Here is a 22,032-nt window from a genome sequence, read left to right on the forward strand (position 1 = left end):
CCTAAGAATTAAGCTTTTATTCTGAGTTAGAAAATTGACGGTCGGGGCCTGCACAGTGGCTGGGCACTTTCTCTCTGCAGAGGAGCCGTATGTGTCAGACATCCTGAACTACATCGATCATGGAGACCCCCAGGTCAGAGGAGCCACGGCCGTTCTCTGTGGGACCCTCATCTCCTCCACCCTGAGCAGGTCCCGCTTCCAAGTGGGAGACTGGATGGGCACCGTTAGAGCTCTGACAGGTAATGTTCGGAGTTTTCGGGGTATTTTCTAGATAGAACTCTCAGGCTCAAGTTTACATAAAGACGTTTCCCGTTTGCTCTTTTGGTCAGGAAATACATTTTCTCTGGAGGACTGCATTCCTTTGCTGCGGAAAACTTTGAAGGATGAATCTTCTGTCACTTGCAAGTTGGCCTGCACAGCTGTGAGGGTAAGCATGATCTTTTACAGAAATCAATTCTTTGATCAGTGGAAATTTTACCATTGTTATAATTGAAATCGGGCTTAATACTGAATATTTCCAGACATCCTAAAGGTGTAAACAATAATAAACGTGTATGTGTTCACCACTCAGCTGTAGAAAGATAACATTACCAGTAAAGGTAAGGCTCAATTAAGTGTAGTTTAAGTTTTAACACTGAATATTTGCTAAAAACGTACCTTTTCTAAGGGTCCCTTTAGAAATATATCTCGCTAACCTTAAGTGTAAAACCTGTGGGATTAAACAACCAACGGTTCTCTTAGGCCCATAGAAGACCCAGTCAAAGTGAGCGGTAATGTTACCTGGTCACCTGTGTTCTGGCCCGGAGTCACCGCGCACCCGTGTTGTGGACGTGCCCGCGTATGCACGGAGGGGTGGGAGGGGCAGCCACGGGAGCTGTTCTGGCGCGTTGGGCAGCGGAGAACGCGGTCCCTTAGCAGAGGGCCGTGGGTCCCCCACCAGCCCTGGCTCTGAGCCTTGATTTAGAATGGAGCCGTGCTGCTGTGCTGCACGGCTCCCTGTTAGCATGCCGACCAGCGGTCACGAGAGTGGCGTCTGGGAGTAGAGGCCAAGACAGAGACAGAAACGGGGGCAGAGAGAAACAGAGTTGTGTGAAAGGGACACATTGGGTTATAAACATTTCTGAGTGATGTGGGAAACGTGTGGCCCCCCTGCTGCAGTCAGAAGAGGAAGCGGGTCTGTGGACGAGTGATGTCCTTGAACGAGGTGGGACTGACCCTGACCGTACCTTGTTCTCCAGCACTGTGTCATGAGTCTGTGCAGCAGTAGCTCCAGTGAACTGGGACTGCAGCTGATCACCGATGTACTGAGCCTGAGGGACAGCTCCTACTGGCTGGTGAGGACAGAGCTTTTGGAGACGCTCGCAGAGATTGACTTTAGGTGAGTGAATCAGGGTCATTAGGTGAGCAGACCTAAGCTGCTCGGGAGTTTGAGCTAGGAATTGAAAGGGCTCGGTCGGTTGATTGAGTTACTGATTGGTGATGCTTCTCAGGTAACCTGTGAGTCGGGAGTCTGGGCGGCTTGGGTTGCTGATGCTTGTTTCCTCCTCAGCTTGCCCTGTGCCTGGGGTTTTAAAATAAGGCAGAGGAGTGGATCTTTCTGGTAGTTTTAGTCATCTGAATGTTCTGGATGGTGGGAATGAGAGAGCTCATACTTAAATCGCGTGCTCGTGGAAAAGGAACATACTCCTCACCACACCGGATGTAGGTCACATGGGCTATTTCTACGTCCTTGCGATTACAGAACAACTTGATTGATGCCTTGCAGGTTTTCATTTTCGAAGAGGAAGTTTGGTTTGAGATCTTCTCTTTCAACGCTTTATTTTAGAAGGGGAAATTTCTATGTTATCCAGGTGTTTGGTTCTTTTTCAAGCCACTGTAATAAAGTGGTTGTTATGTGTCAGGCTCAGAGCTAGGTGCCCTCCGTGGTTATTTCCTTTCTTCCTCAGGACACCTCTGGGAATGAGGGCGTGCTCCCCCCTCTGCCTCGCAGAGGAAGGGGTGAGCGGCCCCATCCCCACGGCCCGCTCTCCTCCCGTGGTGGGTGTTTCAGCCCACTCTGAGGCCAGGTGGACTCTTTCACAGTAATAGACGTTTGTATTTATTTTGAAGAAAAACAGTGTACTGAGTGCTCTCTTACTGAGTGAAATGATGAGTGGAACATAAATTGTACTTGTTTAAACACATTCATCCTTCTGTGGGCTTCGGGAAGCACCGTCTCTCCCTGCCCACGCCGGAGCCGGCCTCCAGCGTCCCGTCTGTCGGAGGCTTGCAGGCCGACAGTGGGTGTTGGTTGAGTAACTAAATTATTTCGTTAAAAATGTTCTTTTGTTAGGTTGGTGAGCTTTTTGGAGGCAAAAGCAGAAAATCTACACAGAGGGGCCCATCATTACACAGGGGTAAGCCGTTTGTTTTCGTGGGGCCACATTGTCACCTCCAGGAATTGCCCTTTCCCGGGGGTGGGGGCTTTCCTGAGCGCTCTCTGTTCTAGGCTGATTCTGCAGTTTAGATCGTGATAGTTGTGACTGTATGTGTGGGTTAAGGCTGGTGATCGTGAGTCCCTTCTCACTGGCCTTCCAAAATACCTTCCCTGGAATTTAGTTCAATACGGACGTCATCCCTGTTTTCCTTATCCTTCTCTCTGAAGCTTTTAAAACTGCAGGACCGAGTGCTCCATGACGTCGTCATCTACTTGCTTGGGGACGAAGACCCCAGGGTGCGACACGTTGCCGCAGCTGCACTGATGAGGTAGTTACCGAGTGTCTGCTCTTTGCTGCCTTTCGTGGTGAAAGCGCTAAATGGTACGAGGAGGGGAGCCGGAACGTCCAGAGAGTAGGTCAGCGTTCCTAGATCGTGCGCGCCCACCTTCAGCCGCTCTGAAACCATCAGGACAGGTCGTATTTACCCCCGCAGGAGTCTACCGGGAAGCTGGAACAGGAACAAAGTGCTAGCTTCCTAGCGTCAGGGGGACACGCTCTCATTGTCCGAAGCCTGGGCTACAGAGAAGAGTCAAAGAGGAAAGTACAAGTCACCTTAGCTTCTCCCCCGGAGATGCTCACTGGTAGCACTTTGATGCATATCCTGCATAGGAGGCTCTTTTTCAAACTTGAGACAGACGCCTGTGATTCTGTAAGCTGCTCATTTCCACTTGCTGTATTGTTAGCCTCTTCTGCCCTCAGACTTCTGAGACAGGAACCGTAAGCACCGCTGTTGTGGGGGGCAGCACCCTGGATTCGGTGCGCTTGTGCTTCTGTACTGAAGTGCGTGACACATCCCACAGTGGGAGAGCAGGGAAGGCTCTCAGCAGCGTTTCGAAAAAAGAGATTTTGCTTAGTGGCCAAGAATTCACTCTGGAGTTGCGATAAGCTTTTATATAAATATTATTTGGTTGAATGTTAAGTTTTCTTTGACAGTAATGGTCAGTAAATATTATTGCACATAAATGTTTATGTACACATTTTTTCCTTAGAATTAATTCCTGGAAATTGAGTTACTAGGCCAGGCTTTTTGGTGTTGTTTTTTAAAATTTTTCATGGCTTTACTGACATATGATTTTATAGCCCTTAAAATTTACCCATTTTCAGTGCACAATTAAATGATTGCTAGCAAACCCGCAGAGCCGTGCAGCGGCCTCCACGGCCCCAATGTTAGGACACTCCCATCACCCCACAAAGATCCTGTGCCCGTTTGCAGCACCTCCCACCCCCCAGCCCCAGGCAAGCACGAATCCACTTCCTGTTCTGGGCATTTCCTACAAATGGGATCACACGGTAGGTGGACTTCTGCTCCTGGCTTTTCTCACTTAGTTTTCGAGGCTCATACATGCCACAGTGCGGACGTGCGGTTCGTTCCCTGTGTTGCCGGATGCTGTTCCTTTATGTGGATGACACCGTCCGTGTCTGCTTCGTCCACTCACCAGATGGCTGTTGTTTCCACTTCTTGACTACTATGAATTGTGCTGGTGGAGCATTTGCCCACAAGACTCTGTGTGGACATATGTTCTCATTTCTTTTGGGTCAGCACCTAGAAGTGGATTTTTTATGGGTTTTGGTACTTACTGTGAAATTGCTCTCCAGAAACATACCTGGGTTTGTACTCTTAGGACCAGAATATGATTATGCCTGATTCTTCCCACCAAAACAGACATTTCCAAAAAAGTGAAATATGTGTCAGTTGTTTAGGCAGAAATTGGTTTTTCATTTTAAAATAACTTCTCTTTGGGATGCCTGGGTGGCTCAGTCAGTTAAGCGTCCTGTTTCTTGATTTGGGCTCAGGTCACGGTCTCACAGCTGTGAGATAGAGCCCCTAGTCGGACTCCACGCTGCGTGTGCAGCCTGCTTAAGACTGTCTCTCTCCTCCTCTGCCCCTCTCCCCCGCTCATGTTCGCTCTCTGTTAAAAAATAATAATAATAGGGGAAAAAAAAACCTTACCTTTTCTAAGTAATACAAGTTTACTGCACAAAATTTAGGGAAAATACTAAAATGGAAATAAAAATCTTTGTAATCCAACCACTCAAAACCACAGTTCCAATTTCATGTGTATCCTTTCTGTTTTCAGTGTCGTCCTTTGCATTTCTTTGATTGCTTGTGAGATGTACCTTTTCACGCACTTAACTACGTTTGTCTGACTTACCTAATCAATGATTTTGGGCCTTTACCATTTCCTGTAAATGATTGCCACTTATTTTACCTTAGAAGAAAGTTGTATTTATCAGTACGTCTCCGTGGAGGAGAGTGACCTTAATTAAAGATACTGGGGTTTGCAAACCAATGTGATAAAATAGTTGTTTCTATAAGTTATGAGCCACGTCCATGAGTGTGTGAGTACGTTCGTGTAAAATGCACACGGAGTGTCAGTGGCAGAAGTGAGCCCTTCTGTTCTTCTACGAAATGGTTCTGTATTGTGCTTCCGAGTTGAGTTTAGATTTGTGAGGGACCTCAGCCGGAGCTTTGCCATCTGGGAACGTGTGGGACAGTTTTGCAGGCAGAATTGCAAAGCACGTAGGGGCCAGCCCCTGGCATTCAGATCTGCTCTGTGCTCAGTACTTTCTGTGGATGGTGGCTTCATGTACTTGTTCATGGTGCTCAAGATGATTAGAAAGAGAACTTTATTTTTTATTTATTTTTTTGAGAAAAAGCACACGCAGGCCTGTGCACGTGCGTGGGAGTGGGAGAAGGGCAGAAGGGGAGAGAGAAACTTATAAGCAGTCTCCATGCCCAGCATGGAGCTCGATCCCACGACTCTGAGATCATGACCTGAGCTGAAGTCAAGAGTCAGATGGTTAACCCATTGAGCCATCCAGGCGCCCCCGAAAGAGAACTTTAAATCAGAGCATTTTATTGTATGTAGAGAAAGGTACAGACAAAAAGGAAGTACAGCACCTAGTTATTTCAGAGTTGGTGTGATTTGTGTGGGGGTGATCGGTCCTGTGATTGGAACCCCCTGTTCTGGCGTGCTGGAATGCCACCCTGAAAAAGGGAGGTGGTGGTCTGTGGGTAGACCGTGTTTCAGGCTTAACCACCTTGATGGAGAAGGGTGATGAATCCCAGGTGAGTTTCAGATACTTTTCTTAAGTAAATAAACCTTACTTTTATGTTAGGCTTGTCCCGAAGCTGTTTTATAAATGTGACCAAGGACAAGCCGACCCAGTGGTGGCTGTGGCAAGAGACCAAAGCAGCGTTTACCTGAAACTTCTCATGCACGAGACTCAGCCCCCATCTCACTTCTCCGTCAGCACCATAACCAGGTACATGAGCCGGGTGCGTCCTGAGGTCGTCGGGAGGAGGTGCCCTTTCCCGATGCCTCTCTTTTGGGCTTTAGTCTCTAACGTGTGTTCTAGAGAAGAAGCTTTAGGTGAGAGTGTTCGAGTAGGTGGTCTCCTTCGGTGGGATAGTTCTCTGTTCGGGATGTGCCGTCCCGCCTCTTCACTTGATAAACTCTGCCACCGTCGCAGTGGCGACATCAGACATCTTGTGATCCTTTCGTTACCAGCCACGTACCAAGAAGTGTATTTTCGTGTGTGACTCCTGGGCTGGGTCTCCGCTAAAAACTTGTCCGTTAAGTTTCCTCAGTTAACTTGCAGTGCTAGTGCGGAGTCCAGCTCAGTTGTCAGGCCCCTCGTTTTGAGGCGGTTACAGAGTGGCAGCGGCAGTTGGGCGGTCTGCAGCGATCACCGTCACGTTTATCGTGCGAGCTCCGGCACGCCCCGAGGGTGGTGCCCACGGCCCCCCAGCTGGTCTCGGGTCAGCGGCAGGGACGGAGGAAGCCACCAGAGCCGAACCGCTCCCAGGGAGTGAGGGTTCCTTAGAGGCTGAGTCTGCACAGACGCCTGCAGAAGCGATACTAGGAGAGACGTCATGCCGTTTTAACGCTCGGTTTTAAATGCTATTTGAAACATGAGCTTTGTTTGTGACTCTCCTGTTAGCGGCAGTTTCTAAAAAGCTTGGACTAAGTGGCGTCGAAGCGGAGAAGTTTGCTCTGAATTTGAAAATCGGCTTGTCGGATTTTGAAGCTGTTCCTAACTAGATATTTTCTCTCCTCATGTAAAGATTGCTTTAGAAAAACACACGAAAATAATTTTCTCAGAGAAATCCCTCGCCCCTCTGCCCCCCCACCCGCTTTTTTTTTTTTTTTTTTTTTACCCCTAAGAAGTGGCATTTTCTTCTCTCTGAAAAGAGAGACAATTTATTCAGGGTAAATATTCCTTTAACAGAAGAAACAAAAGCCACATGTGAGTATCTGGTCATCAGGGGCTGAACAAACCTTGGGTAACCTGCCGTTTCAGAGGGTCATTTCAGAAAGTGACGATTTCAGTGCCAGCAGGGAGGAGTGGCACATTGCCTGGGCACCGGTTACTGGCCGCGGCCCCGAATCTCCCCCTCCTGCCTCCGGCCTCGGCGAGGTGGCTGTGGTGGCCGTGGTGACTTTGCCGCCTGCCGTTGGGGAATTTATGGGAGAAGAGAAAAGAACTATTCTCCTGAGATTCATTTCTGGGACCTGAGGACCCCGAGGGATTCAGAAGCGAACCCAGCACTAGTCCTGCGGGGGCCCCGCTGGTAGGGCAGGGGGCGGACGGCCTGCACGTAGCTTCACGAAGGGTTGAAGTCCATGTGCCAGGAGAGGGGTGACGGAGAGTCCGCGGTGCTCCTGCACTGGGGAGAATGCTTTCTTCTTTCCTGGAATCAGGGTAGCTTCCAGAAGGATTTCTTCCAACTTCGGAGTTTGAAAAATGGGTGCTTTTGGCAGGTGGGGAGATTTCAGGCGAGGCTGTGGTGGGGGGGAGCGCTGCCATGGGGTGGCCGCAGGAGGGTGTAGGGATCGTAGTGACCGGGTGTGTGTCTAGCCTCTCGTTCACCTCGGAGTCAGGACTGCTGTAACTTCCTAGAGGCTTTAATCTTAAACTTTGAAATGCCATTTGCATTTTGAAACTACCGTAAGCTTTAGTGGTAGATTTGAAGTCTCCGTGTTTCCGTGTTTTTCTTATTAGAATATACAGAGGCTATAACCTACTGCCGAGCATGACAGATGTCACTGTGGAAAATAACCTCTCGAGAGTCATTGCGGCAGTTTCCCACGAGCTGGTCACGTCGACCACCCGAGCACTTACAGTAAGTCCCCTGGGTCGGTGTTCTCGAAATTGATTGTGGGTGGTTTGTGCGGTTGGTTTTTAACGGTGACGGGAGGTGCTTGCGTTCGAGGTCTTCTGTGTGGGGCTTATTCCCTAGGACTTGTGTCCCAGGGAGCAGAGTCTGGGCTTATTGGAGTGGGCGTGCGAACAGCCATTTTGTTTCTGATGATGAAAGTAACACGTGCTCATTGTCAAAAAATTCAGCCAGTGTAGGAAGACATGAGAATGGGAATAAATACTCCCATAATCCGGGTTGGTAACGGGTCAGAAGTTCAAACTGCCTCTGATGTAACGGACTCGGTGAGTATGTGATGGGCGCTACGGGGAAGAAGCAGACACACCAGCAAAGGTTTCTGTGCGGTGTAATTACACGTGTCGTCGTTTGCGACACTGACGTGGAAAAGAGCCGTTGCATCCAAGAGTGCAAGGGTGACCCCATTCCGATTATGACGGAGATCTGTATGTGCAGCAGAAGGTTCACACACCTGTCATCGTGGTGCTTTGGAGAGTTTTTCATTCTGTAGAGAGACCAAAGGCCACGTGTGATTATGTACAGTCCGATCTCTGTTGGGAAAAGTCGTATTCACACATGTACGTTTCTCATACTCAGGAAAACGACTGGCAGAAAATGGCCAAAGTGGATGTTAGGACTACAATTTTTGTTTCATATTTTATCAGATACTTATAAATTTCCTAAAATGAACAAGGGTGACTTTCATAATTAGGAATAGAGGATATTATACAAAGTTGCGTTAATTTGTTGTTTCCCCCGTCATTTATTTTATGTGGCAGAAGAAATACTTGCATATTGTAGAAAAATCCCAACAATTATGATTGGGTTGTCTTGATAAGTATATAGTGCCTTTTAAGCCTTAATATTGTTTGGCCTCTTTGTAGTTTGGTCTTCCCTGGATTTGTTTAAAGTTATCATAAGCTTCGTTTATTTGTATTTATTGTGGCTTCCATGTGCCGGGCACTCTTCTAGGCTTGGGATGTAAACACAGAGAGGGTCCCTGTCCTGTGCCTCTTGCGGCCTGGTCAGGAGGTGGACATCAGTGAGCTCCCTCCAGCACGCAGCAGACCAGGGCATGGGGAGGGCGTGGGGCCATTGCCACTGTGAGCAGAAGGGCTGTGCCGGCTGCCGGCCTCCCGTCACGTCATAGAACGGTCCCTCCTTAGCGCCTGTGTCTCACTTGTCCAGTTCTGCCCTTGAAGGACGAATCAGTCCCCTGGTAGGACACATATCGTGAGACACAGATCTCAATTCTGTTTTCATTGTTTGTACTTTCTGTAAAGGGTAAAAGGAGGGTCAGTTTGATAAACACTTTTCGGTGCCTGGGTGTGATTTTCCTGTCTTTTCCTTCTTCAGTTCGGATGCTGCGAGGCTTTGTGTCTTCTTTCCACTGCCTTTCCAGTCTGCGTTTGGAGTTTAGGCTGGCACTGTGGGTATGTATTGTTCTCAGCATGTGGCTGTCTTCACTTAACGTTATCCAGACATCGTTACTGGGATCTCCTTGTTTCTTTCTTAAATCTTATATCAGTTTGACCTTTTGGAAAAATACCCAGCAGAATGCTGGGCTCTGCCCTTTTAGCTAGTGACAGAGCTCCTAAAGATCTGAATTCGCTGTGACTCCCGTGGATGTCAGTCGCCCACTTGTCAGTGCTTTGGGGGATTTCAGGGTGTGACTTGTAGATTCATTGTAGGGAATTCACATATGTTGGCAAGACGTCTCTAATTGGCTTCTCTCCAAAAGTCTTCGCTGTGTATTAGAAATTTGGAAACATTTTTTGTTTGAAACCAAATAATATGACCTATCATTCAAAATCATGATGAGCTACAGTGTGTAATTTAGGAACTCGTACTTATATTAGCACTTGTCATTTAAAAATGATTTTCTTCCAGGAGATGGCCCTAATAGCATCTGTGAAATAATTTCAAGTCTCCTGTGACACTAAGAAATAAGCTTTTACTGTGTGTACCAATGACTGAGAAAAATTTTGGGACTCACCATCGGTTTTTTTTTTTTTTCAATGTTTATTTTTGAGAGAGAGACAGAGCGTGAACAGGGGAGGAGCAGAGAGAGAGAGGGAGTCACAGAATCTGAAACAGGCTCCAGGCTCGGAGCTGTCGGCACAGAGCCCGACGCGAGGCTCGAACTCAAGAACTCTGAGATCATGACCTGAGCTGTCGTCGGACGCTTAACCGACTGAGCCACCCAGATGCCCCAGGGCTCACCATCACTTTAAAAAAAAAAAAAATCTTTTTTTAGTGTCTATTTATTTATTTTGAGAGAGTGAGTGTGTGAGTGGAGGAGGGCCAGAGAAAGACACAGAATCTGAAACAGGCTCTATCTAGCCTCTGAGCTGTCAGCACAGAGCCTAACACGGGGCTGAAACCCACGAACCGCGAAGTCATGACCTGAGCCAAAGTTGGATGCTCAACCGACTGAGCCACCCAGGCGCCCCTCACCATCCCTCGTTAAAGTAAACCTGCAGATTTGTGTCTGTGTCAGCCTATGACCAGCTAACATTTGCTTGGAGTGGATGGATTGCATCCTCCGGTCTAGAATGATTGCTTCCCTCTGTCCACAGGTAGTTACTGAGCAGCTGCGGTTTCTGGTCATAGATCCAGTGCCTGACCTGACTCTGGGCTACTTTGGCATTGGAGTAAAATATGCTAAGTCAAAATTCGAAGAAAGTTAAAAAGTTATAAAAGTAAGCAGTTTCAATAGTTTTAATCAGATGTGCTACCTGGTTTCATTTCTCTGATTTTTGTGGAGCTGAGGTGTATGTGCAGGAAGGGTGTTAGTTAACAATAGTAAAATCGCTTTGTGAGCTGGTACAAAGCGTACGGTGATAGGCCTTCGTGGTTCACGGGAGAAGGCAAGACTGCTTTACAGCTTTTGTCATCTGACCTGCCCGTGTTGGCTTCCAGGGCACCCCCGCTGAGCGTGTCCGGTGAGTCCAGGAAGAGCTGTACTGTTGGCATGGCCACGGTCATCCTCACCTTGCTCTCGTCAGCTTGGTTCCCGCTGGACCTCGCAGCGCACCAGGATGCACTGGTGCTGGCCGGAAACCTGCTCGCAGGTAGTGGCTCGGAGGTGGAGCAGGGGCTTCGGGTCCAGAGCTGTAGGTTTCTTTTTGAGGGATGGGGTGGTGCGCACGCGAAGGAGAATATCGTGAGGCCGTCGCCAGGATGGCTCCAGCCCTTCGTCAGAGGTCCCGACGTCAGCAGCACGCGTGGATGTGAGCTATAGGCATCTGTTCTGGGCCGACTGTTTTAAGGGAGCCCTTTTCCTGCCCAGCCCCTCAGCCACAGGTAAACCTGTTCCTAATTTCATTTTAGTGGGCACCATGTGCCAGGCACAGTCCCAGGCACCACGGCTGTAAGAAGGGCGGTGTGTGGGCTCCGTTCACAAGTCACGTGTGGATTCAGCGGGTGACGCATGTAAACTAAGTACAGTGGCTGCCCAGAGTGGCCATCATCGCTCTCTTTAAACACCAGGCGGAGGGCGTAGCCTATTTGAAGGCATAGAGACACAAAAAAATTTGTGACATGTGAGGACTGGAAGCAGTTTGGGATGTTAGGTGAGATGAGGACTGACAGGGAGGATGTAAGGAAGGAAGGCCACTGAACTTGACAGGTGGGCTGCCTCGCTAAGTGCTCCTTAAGTATGACGTCCTATTTGCTGTGCGACGTCATGGCAGAGCCTCATGGAGGGGCTGGCAGTGGGGCTGGTGCATTTGCATGGTCCGGTCCCTCAGCGGCTTCAGTGTGGCTTGGAGGAGAAGGTAGGGAAACCCGCTTAGGAGGCTCACGTCGTAGTCGAGGTGAGAGAGTCTGAACGGGATAAATGGTGGTGGGCTGGCTGGAAGAGGATGCAGGGGGCAGGATCAGCAGGCCTCGGCCCCCGGTTCGATTGGGGTTGAAAAGATCCGGGGCGCCTGGGGTGATTGGCACGTCCTGACTGGGCGTACGTACTGTGGTGATGTTAGGAAGGTCCACCGGCTGGAGATGTCCAGCAGAGTCAGAGTGGATGGGTCTAAATGACTTGCCTACTCATTCCTTTCCCCCACATTGTGCCGCATCACAGCCAGTGCCCCCAGATCTCTGAGAAGTTCGTGGACCTCTGAGGAAGAGGCCAACCCAGCAGCCGCCAAGCAGGAAGAGGTCTGGCCGGCTCTGGGTGACCGGACCCTGGTGCCCATGGTGGAGCAGCTCTTCTCCCACCTGCTGAAGGTGATTAATATCTGCGCACACGTGCTGGACGATGTGGCTCCTGGACCGGCAATAAAGGTAACTTTGGACTCGGCCGCCGTTTAGCACAGGGTGACGTCGTGGGTGTCAGACATGCCTTCGTGACTCATCTGTCCCTTCCTTACTCGTTTTTACTTTAAATGAACAAAACCGCTCATATGGTGACATTGGATTTAACGCCATAATATGTCAACCAATTTATAGCTCTTTTGGTACCGTCATCGGTTACTGTCGTCTCTGAGGGGAAAGCTATCTTTATTCTTGGCTTTCAGCATTAGCCAAGAAAGCTCATAAGGAAGTTGCTGGCTTATTAGGTAACTAACTCATCTGCTGTCTCCTGGAATGTTGGCAGATCGCTCTTCTGTGAAGTGTAGTTCTGTCAAATCAGCTTCCCAAGTGGTAAATTGCACAGTGAATAAGGTAGATGAGCTCACTTATAATTATATCCGATTATTCGCACACTCCTGTGTCCTCTATCTCAGGTTGCTTCCATCTTGAGAAAACTCCTCTAACTTCACATTCTGCTTCGACTGCCGCTTGGTCTCCTCATCAGTACGAACCTTTCTGAAGAGTGCCGTCTCCCCACTTAACACCTTAGGGCTTCCTGTGGCTGCAGCCATCGATTCCCCAAACTTCAGGGGGTCGGCTTTCGGCCACCACTCTCCATGGCAACTCTCCCTGCCAAGATTGGTCCTTGGGTCTCGTGGGTACCTCTCGGGTCCTGTCTTCTCCTGTGTATCACTCGGTACCGCCACGCAGGTCCTGAAACAGTCATTCCTGCTGGTCTCCGGGTTTTGTCTCTTGTTTTTCTCCAACCAGTCTGCTCGCCGGGCCCTCTCCTGGTTTCACCTCTCTGCCCACCACTGATGATCTCCAGGCTCTGTCCTAGGTTGGCCTCTCTTGATATTTCCTGGGCCAGTTCTGTCCAGTACAACTCTCTGTAATGGTGGGAACATTGATGTCTAGGCCAGCCATGACAGTAGCCACCAACCACACGTGGTGACTGATCACTTGAAAAGTGGCTAGCGCAACTGAGGAACTGAACTTCTAATTTTGTTTGTCATTAAATGGCCACGTGTAGATAATGGCTCCTTTACGGGACGGGGCAGCTCAAGGTGGTCAGTCCTGCTCTTACCGTTGGTATTTAAACGTCAGAGACCCCAGGTGTGTCTTTGGGGTGTCAGTCCAGGGACGCGCCATGCATCTCCTTGGATGGCTCGCAGACCTCAGGTGTGCTCTGGATCTGAGCTGCTGAGCCTCGCCCCTGCCCGTGCCTGCCGTGCTCCCCTCACTTTGTGCTTTGTCAGCTGCAAACGTGGTGGTCATCATAGCTCCTTGTTTCATCAAGTCCTGTGTTTTCCCTACTGAATATCTTACAAAAACCCGTATACATGTGCACACATGCACGTACATGTACACACACACAAATGCACACATACCCGTATAGGTGCACACGTACATACACACTTCTCTGTGTGTTCACTGCCACTATTCTGGTGCAAACTGGTGACCTGATGGAGTACTGCTATAGCCTCTTTTTTTCTTTTTCTTCTCGTTAAGACCACATGTTAATGAATACACCCTGCAACTCCAGCATAATTCGTATGCCATACAATCCTTCTGCTTACAGTGTAGGATTTGGGTTGTTTTAGTACGCCCAGAGCCACTGGGCCATCACCACCACCAGTGTAGAGTCCAGAAAGGAACACGATACATACCTTTAGCTCTCACCCCCAACCTCTCGTGCCCCCCCCAGCTCCAGGCAGCCACCACCTACTCACTGTTTCTGTGGACCTGCCCGCGGCGGACACGTCATGGGAAGGGACTGTGTGGTCCATGTCTCGTCGGTCTGCGCTCCTGATGGCAGCTTTTGCCACACTCCGTCCGCTTCCCTGACGTTGTGGGGAGAGAAGCAGAGCTGAGGCCCAGTGCCCACTATGTGTCTCCTGCAGTTCTGTCTCTGTCCAGTGGACCCCTAGCTCTGCTGCTCGTTAGCCTTGACGTTGAATACGTTCCTTCACCTCTGAGCTCGTTTCATCATTTGAAAATGGGTTCAGAACGTTGCTTCGTACCCTTTTTCCTGTCCTGGCTCCCACAGAGTGCGCTGGTTGCCACTGGAGGTGATGGGTGGGCCCCGCCTGACCCCATTCACGGTCCACCTGTGAAGAAGTTCTGGGTCAATCCCCGCCACGTGTGGTGGTTGTGTGGGTTAGTGTAGCTGGTACACGTACCGCGTGTGAGCTTCGTAAATGAGGATTCCGAGAAAAACCAGATTGCCTGGGTTGCTTGCTCTGCTCTGGGAATGGGAAACCACATCTGCAAGTTTCAGTTTGCGTGCTGGTTCTACTTCCTTCACAGACTCTGGTTTTTGTTGCAGGCAGCCCTGCCGTCCCTAACGAACCCTCCTTCTCTGAGTCCGATCCGCCGGAAGGGAAAGGAGAAAGAGCCGGGAGAGCAGGCCTCTGCGCCCTTGAGCCCCAAGAAAGGCAGCGAAGCCAGTCCAGGTATGAAGCGTTAGCGGGCAGGGGACATGGTGTGTGTCATCCAAAGCCAGGACTGTGCTTGTGTTCGTGCCAAAGCTAATGTGACAACTTGGCATTTTTTGGAAGTAAACTACATGGCAGTGGAGCCGGAGGAAGAGTTTCCTCAGGGTTCAGATGTGGAATATCATAAATATCCCTGACTGTGTCCAGACCGTGTTCTGGTCTTGAGTGCCTCTTAGGGTCACTTGCCAGTGTGTGGCCACAGAGGTCTGCGGGCATCGGGCCCCTAGCAAGGAGCCCTGCCTGCTGTCCTCCCCGTCCCACTTCTCCCTGCAGAAGAGAGTGGAAGAGACCCGAGTTTGAGTCGGGGAGGCGGCGTAGACGGCTGGGAGCAGAGCTAGCGGATGAAATACTTGGTTCTGACATGCGAGGCCCTCTCCAGTTGGAAGTGGCAGGTTTACATTTGGGCGCACTGCAGTAGGGTTCAGTCATGTGAGTGAACGGGACCCAAAAGCTCAGATCGCGGAGCAGCTTCTAGACCCGGGACGGTCTCAGGACAGAAGGGGCCACGGTTTCGGTGGAACCTTGCGGTTTCCACCGACCAGGCAGCCGCTGTGGGCTGGGGAGCCAGGGCGACCCGTCCTGTCCCGCTCCCATCAACCCTGTCCGCACACTGCCTCACGGTGCCTGCACAGTTGTGGTCTCCTAGTCGATTTGCTTACAGAGTGTTTACGGGAAGGCTTTTTAAAAGCTGCTCTTTTCTAGGGATTCACTATAGGACGCAGGAGGATTTGCCAGCTTTAAAAGCTTCAGAACTTTACAAATGTAGAGTTACCAGTATGTCGCCGATACTCTTTCTGGTGGATTAAATCAACTAAGGGCTCCAAGTTGAAGATCTTTCAAACTCGAGTAGTATAGTTTCCATATAGTGCTTGGCATCTTAATATTTCATGTCCATTTCATGACAATATGTATGCTCTTTACAGCGTTTAAGCACGTTGGTTGCTTACGGGGCCCGTGACCTGCACCGGCCAGGGCTCAGCGCCCTTGTGCGCTGGGAGCCTCAGGGAGCCTCAGGCTCCTGGCAGTTGTGTGATTGGCCGGAGGTCACTGAACTAGTCGTTCCTCTGATTTGCAAACTGGCAGCGAGACCGTAACAACAGACAGTAGCCTTACACCGCTGTTTTCCTTTTGGTCTTGTTTTATTTTCTGGGGACTGCCTGGATTCTACTTATGTTTATCAGTCAATTTTTTGTTACTTCTAGTTAATCAAAAAGAGGAAGAATTTGAATTTTATTCTACTAGAATACCTTTAAAAGCCATTATCGCTAGTAACTTCTTTTAAACGTGGCAAGTGTTTACTTTTGATCTAAAAGTTTATTTTGTGTGGTGTGTCTTACAGCCTCTCGACAATCCGACGCCTCAGGGCCTGTTACAGCAAATAAGTCCTCATCACTGGGGAGTTTCTACCACCTTCCTTCATACCTCAAATTGCACGATGTCCTGAAAGCTACTCACGCTAACTATAAGGTACTGACCGCTCCTTTTGTAAAAAATATGCACATGCTCATTTCTAATAGATCGTGGATGTGTTTGTTAAGAGTCGCAGCTTGTGTGTGTACATACACATACGTACAAGATAGCGTGGGGTGTGCTCTGTGACGGTTTTTTCAAGTTTTGTCTTCAGCTTTGTTTATGGTAGCTTTCATCATATCCAAACGTAAGGTTTCTGCTGGAGTCGCGGTCTCTCTGTGGGTTACCGGGGCTGTGTCTGCGCCTCCCAAGGCCACCCCCCACCTTCAGAGATTTTCTGGCAAGACTCTGGGACTGGCGTGTAGTCGTTCTCACAGCTGGGACTTCTACCACAGCGTGGAGTCTGCAGGGATCCGTGCACAGGCTTCCCGTGTTCTCTCTGTCCATTGAGGGCCACAGAGCAGCTTTGTCCCCCGAGCAGCGGAGGCTTCCTCTGCCTGGCACGAACTGAAACCTCAGCCTCGCAGAGGCAGGTGTGCGACGTAAAACGTGGGATTCCTTCCCAGAGTCCAGGCTCAGGGAACCAGCCCTATCAGGGAAGGTTTTCTATCAGCGTGGGGGACCTTCGACTGGTCAAGTGCATGGACACCACCAAGGGCCCACCTTACAGACTGGTTTCTGTCTGTTCTGTTAACTCTTCTGCACGGGTATGTTTCGTACCTCGGGCCTTCTCACACTGAGATGGTTAAGGAAAAATCTACCACGATTTCTCATAGGGCTTTTCATTGGTTAGCTACCTGCCCAGTTTCCCTGGCACTGTCTCCCAAATAATCCAGTTTTCATGCACTGACTGATCTGAAATATGACCTTTATCAGATACTAAATTCTCATAGTTCTGTATTTCTACTGTTTTGTTACATCCATCTGTCTATCTGCTCATCTTTTAGAAGCACGCGTGCTGATTGTGTAGCTGCTCGGTATATTTTTTGAGGTGGTCAGTCCCCCCCATTCTCCTTCAGAATTTTTTCTGGATGTTCTTTTCTTACTCATTTTTGCATGTGAACACTAGAATAAACTAATCTAGTTCTAAAGAATCCTGAGAGTATTTCCATTGGGATCATGTTAATTTATAGATTAATTTGGGGAGAACTGGTATCTTAGATGTTAAGTCCACCTGTCCGGAGTGTGGGATGCTTTTTTGTTTATTGAAAACTTCTTGTATATGCCTCAGATGTACCTGAAATTTAAAGAATTTGAAAAAGAATTTTTGAAGATTACTTCACACAGATGTTGCACATTTCTTGATAAGTGTGTCCCCAGATGGTCATTATCTTTTGTTATTGATACAGATATTTCTCAGGGTTTTTGTTTGTCTGTCTGTCTGTTTGTTTGTTTGAAAATGATTTATGAACTTTACCTGGCTTTTTTTCTGAAGGATATCAATACCTTTCAAAGATCAGAGTATTTGACCACATTTTACAGAAGATTCAGAGGCTCTTTTTAGCCAGTGTTTCTCATGTCAACCACCCACATAGCAGAGGGCACGTGGGAAATACCGCACAGAGGTGTTTCTTTTCTGCCTGTTCTCGACTCCTGTCCTGAGTCCTGGGGCCCTCTTGATGATCCCAGTGTCGGCTCCCTCTTTATCATTTCCCCTCCGGGACATCCTGGGCTCCACGCTGTACCCCGTGCATTGTGGCCCCCGGTGTCCCGGATGCCTGCCTGGATCGGTGTGTTTGGAGTGCCTGGCACATGTGACATCCGTCACACTGCCCCTCCACCTCCTTCATTACTTCTCTATTCCCTCTGTTCTGGCTGTACTCCCACCCTGGCCCTCGTTGTCCGCCCCCCTCAGAGCCCCGTGGCCCTGCTTCTCACCTGCGACCTCTGTTCTTTGTCAAGATAGGCCTTCCCAGCGCATGCCCCTCGCCCCCTCGTTCTGTCGTGCCTGCTGGAGGTGAGCCCCTACCCTCCTGTCCCTGTGGGATGTGGCCCCATGAAGTCACCTGTCCCTGTGTCCGCACTCGCCCTTCCTCTGCCTGCTGGAAACCACCTCACGGTGACACAAGAGCATCAAGGTTTTCATCTTCTGTGTGCGTCTTCCCTACCGTCCTGCCCCTCGGCCCAGGAAGTGCTTCCTCTGTCATCACGGCTGGCTGGGTTTGATTTCACGGAGCAGACTCCATTCTCTGTTGTAGCGCTTTGCGTGGTTTTTGCCAGTTTTTATTTTTATAGTTGATCCCTCCCCTTCGCCCTTCATATCCTTGGACCTGGCTCATTCTCAGCCTGTTAAATAGGGGAGTTGCTGCATCACTTAATTCAGCTGGGCCCTTTCGAATTATAATTTAATCCTTCTTAAGATGAATTTAATATTTTGCTAGAGCCAGACCGAAGGGCGGTTTCTGGATTTGATCATGATTCCCGGGGGATACGAACATACGTGGAACACAACGTGTATTTTATAGGTTTTGACATGGTGCTTATCAGATACTGGTTGAAATGGACACTAAATTTTTTTTTCTTGTAATAGAAGGTCAGAAATTGTTTCTTTCAGCAGCATCACTATAAGCTGGAAGATGCCTTTGAAAGGTTACAGTTTTATGCGGTTCCTTTCCAGGGCGTTTTCCCAGCACTGAAAGCAAATGAACAAACAGAAACCCCCCAGATCGCGGGTGTTAGAGCAGCCCAGCCGGACGCTCTCACCGCATGGACAGCACGTGTCTTTGTTGCAGGTGACGGAACAGGACAGTGCCAGTGACCCTGTGTTCTTTCCCTCTGCTTCCCAAGGTTACCTTGGACCTTCAGAACAGTGCTGAAAAGTTTGGGGGCTTTCTGCGTTCTGCCTTGGATGTGCTCTCTCAGATCCTAGAATTGGCAACCCTGCAGGACATCGGGAAGGTTGGTGTTTCATTTCTTCCCCTCGAGCTGTAGCTGGGGAATCTGGGTGCGTTCGGAAGGCGGGAGCAGCTTGGGGAGAAGCTTCCGCGGCCCCCGGCTGCTGCGTCGTGGCTCCTGCCTCTGATTCTTGTGTCAGCCTCACGTTGGGGGTGTCCCACTTCCGTCCCGTTTTCAGGGTTTTTCTGTATGTTAGCCTCGACCCAGTTCATTCTAGAATATTGGTGTTTGTTTGTTGTTTTTTTTTAAATATGAAATTTATCGTCAAATTGGTTTCCATACAACACCCAGTGTTGGTGGGTTTAAACCGTGGTGGCAGTCCCTTTGCTTTCTTATCTGCCCTTTGCAAGCAGGAAGGGCGAAAACGGACGTGAAGGCTGCGTGGCTGGCTCCTCTGGTGCCGTGGGACAGCAGAGCTGTGGCTGAAACTCCTGGGCTTTGGCTCCAAGTCCGGTATCCCCTCCCCCTCGTCCTACAAGGGGGCGCTCAGACACAGGGACAGATTTTAAGGACGCGTGAGGTGAACGCCCATCTCGTGTGTCCGCATCCCGGGCCTGTAGGTCACATTTCACTGCGGTCGCTTTCCCGGGTGTGTCCCCTGCCGGCTCCCGGGTGCCCTGGTTCTCACGCGTTTCGGAGTCGGTCACAGGGAGCTCCCCCTTCAAACGTGTGTCCTAAACATGAGGCGCGCTCAGGAAGTTCATGTGTTTTTGTCTTTTTCTTGACGTGTGGAAGTTACCTAGTTTTTGTCATCACAGTATGTGCATTGTCTTGTCTCCAGGTGCTTCTTGGGCTCTTTCCCAGGTCTGTGTATAGTGTGTGCGCTTGTTTTGATGGCTGGATACTGTCCTGTTCTTACTGGTGCTCGGTTATTGTCCCCTCTGAGTGAAACTTGGCAGAGTTTTTTTTCACTGCTGCCACCTTCTCGGTGAGACCAGCGGGCCGTCCCGCCCAGGGCGCGGTACGCTCTCCCCGTGTGGCCCTGTCAGCGTGGCGATCTGTTGCTTTTCTTCTCTCAGGCCATCAGGTCCTTAGGGCCTGTGGGCTGTGTGTGGATAATGCATTGCAGCAAGATAGGGAATATGATGCATTTTAAATTTGAATGTTTGATACGCTGAAATGAAAACCATCTAACTGGGATTTTTAAAATAATAAAATTTTCCTATTGAAGGGAATTAAGATGACTTTGCGGTTTATTGTTTTTGTAGATTTTCATCTTTGGGGGGTGTGGTTCCTTTTTTCTTTTTACCTTTTTATTTTGACTGCCACACACATACAGCAGTAGTCGTTTTTCAGTTGCGGTCAGTGAATTGATCGAAGGTTACATTTATCCTGATATGTGAAGGTAAAGAATTAACAAGTCACAATCTAATGAAGGTTGACGTTACGTGATCTGTGTATTCCTGAGAATGGGAATATAGTTTTATATATATACGTGTGTGTGTGTGTGCGTATACACACACATATACATATATATATACACATAAAGATATATTTAAAAATGTGTGTAGTGGGGCGCCTGGGTGGCTCAGTTGGTTGAGCGGCCAACTTTGGCTCAGGTCACGATCTTGCGGTCCGTGAGTTCGAGCCCCATGTTGGGCTCTGTGCTGACAGCCTGGAGCCTGTTTCGGATTCTGTGTCTCCCTCTCTCTGCCCCTCCCCCGTTCATGCTCTGTCTCTCTCTGTCTCAAAAATAAACGTTAAAAAAAAAAATGTTAAAAAAAAAATGTGTGTAGTAACTTCCATTTCTGAAGATCCTTGTATGTGGGACAGGATGGCCTCTCGCCCTCTCACCTTGGTCCTTATGGATAAAGATGGTTTTGTGCCCCTCGGCTTCCGTGTTGTTCTGCGTTTATCTGTTGTGCTGTTGGGTGGGAGAGGCCCGCTTTAGCTCCGGCCTTGGCTTTCCCCAGGCCCCCTGGTCTGTACTTTGGGAGCCTCTCCTCCCTAACTGCTGAGTCTTCGTTCTGGGTCTTTTCGAGGGGAGTAGAAACCCCCCAGGGTTTCTTTTGCGCTCGGCCACTGGCCGTTTGCCAGAAGTCTCCTCGGCCGACGGCTGTGCGGGCGAGGCTGGGCCCCCGCCCCCCGCCCCCGCCAGACCCACGCTGCCACTCGGCATCCTGCTGCTGCGGCTGAGGCGGCAGGCGCCTCCACCTGCAGGCAGCGGTGCCGCTGGGTACGCGCGCTGGACACGCGCTCTGGCGCCGGGGGCCCGAGCCTCACGGACTGGACTGCTTGGGGGGTGTGACCTGCACGGCGTAGGAGCGGGTTTTCCTCCCGTTGCCGTGAGCTTCTCTGGTTACAGCAGGTGAAGGCGGAGAGAGATTTGAGAGTAAAGAGTAGAGTTGGTCTCTTTTGTTTTTCTGAGTTCCAACGCGGGGGATGAAAAGTCATAATTGTACGTTCTTGACAAATTGTAGTCTTATCTTTCTTCTCGTCTAGACCTTGTTTATTCCACACCCAACTTTTAAGTAATTGGGATGTACTCTGGAGTGCGACTTGTCTGTGTGTTGGCGATTTCTCTGGCCGCTGTTCCATACACACTTTTCCACGCGTCTCCTTACTGCCGCCCGTATTGTAGTTATGTCTCCTCTGGCCTCTCTGGAGACTTCACTGGTCTTAAGTGGTTTGGCTTTTATGTGCCTCGGTGTAACTTTCCTTACATTTCTTGTGCTTGGGTTTGTTGAATTTAGACCTCTGGCTTCATAGTTTTCTTAAAGTTTGGGAAGATTGGGGCCATTATTTCTTCAAATATCTTTTTCTGGTCCCGGCTTCTCTCCTAAGGGGACTTGAATTACCTGCGTATTTGGATGCATGAGGTTGTCCCTTATGCGACGCACAGATGCTCCTTTTAGGTTATTGTTTTCTGTCTGCATTGCATTTTGTGTGGCTCTCACTGCTGTATCTTCAAGCTTTCTGGTCTCTTCTTCTGCAGTGTCTAGTCTGACTCTTAATCCCACCTAGTGCATGTTTCCACTAACGTTGTTTTTATCTCTTAAGGTCTGATTTTGGTCTTTTTAAAAAATCTCTTATATTCCTACTAAAGTTTTTGAGCGCAGAGAATACAGTCATAAGGGCTTTTAACGTCCTTCTCTGCTAATTCTAAAATCTTGGCCATTCTGGGTCATTTTTGATTGATTATACTCCTCACTGTGCATTGTGTGTTCCTGCCTCTTTGCCTGCCTGGTAACCTTGATCAGATGCCAGGCATTGTGAAATGTTATTGGATGCTAGACGTTTTTGTACTCCTGTAAATCTTCGTGAGCTTTATTGTGAGATAGAATTAAATTGTGTGGGA

The 22,032-nt window shown here is 49.3% G+C and overlaps 1 protein-coding gene across 1 annotated transcript in view; it reads left to right on the plus strand.

Moving 5' to 3' along the window:
• HTT (huntingtin) overlaps positions 1 to 22,032 on the plus strand; it is a 150,628-nt gene that overhangs the window by 52,673 nt on the left and 75,923 nt on the right. Inside the window, exons 17-29 of the mRNA XM_049630212.1 lie at positions 81 to 239; positions 330 to 427; positions 1,239 to 1,378; positions 2,333 to 2,396; positions 2,645 to 2,745; positions 5,598 to 5,744; positions 7,485 to 7,605; positions 8,995 to 9,071; positions 10,561 to 10,712; positions 11,720 to 11,922; positions 14,261 to 14,387; positions 15,769 to 15,896; positions 18,627 to 18,737. Coding sequence (XP_049486169.1) covers positions 81 to 239; positions 330 to 427; positions 1,239 to 1,378; positions 2,333 to 2,396; positions 2,645 to 2,745; positions 5,598 to 5,744; positions 7,485 to 7,605; positions 8,995 to 9,071; positions 10,561 to 10,712; positions 11,720 to 11,922; positions 14,261 to 14,387; positions 15,769 to 15,896; positions 18,627 to 18,737 — 1,628 coding nt within the window. The remainder of the gene's footprint in view (positions 1 to 80; positions 240 to 329; positions 428 to 1,238; positions 1,379 to 2,332; positions 2,397 to 2,644; positions 2,746 to 5,597; positions 5,745 to 7,484; positions 7,606 to 8,994; positions 9,072 to 10,560; positions 10,713 to 11,719; positions 11,923 to 14,260; positions 14,388 to 15,768; positions 15,897 to 18,626; positions 18,738 to 22,032) is intronic.

The sequence above is a fragment of the Panthera uncia genome, chromosome B1 (assembly GCF_023721935.1).
Source record: "Panthera uncia isolate 11264 chromosome B1, Puncia_PCG_1.0, whole genome shotgun sequence".
Lineage (NCBI taxonomy): Eukaryota > Metazoa > Chordata > Mammalia > Carnivora > Felidae > Panthera > Panthera uncia.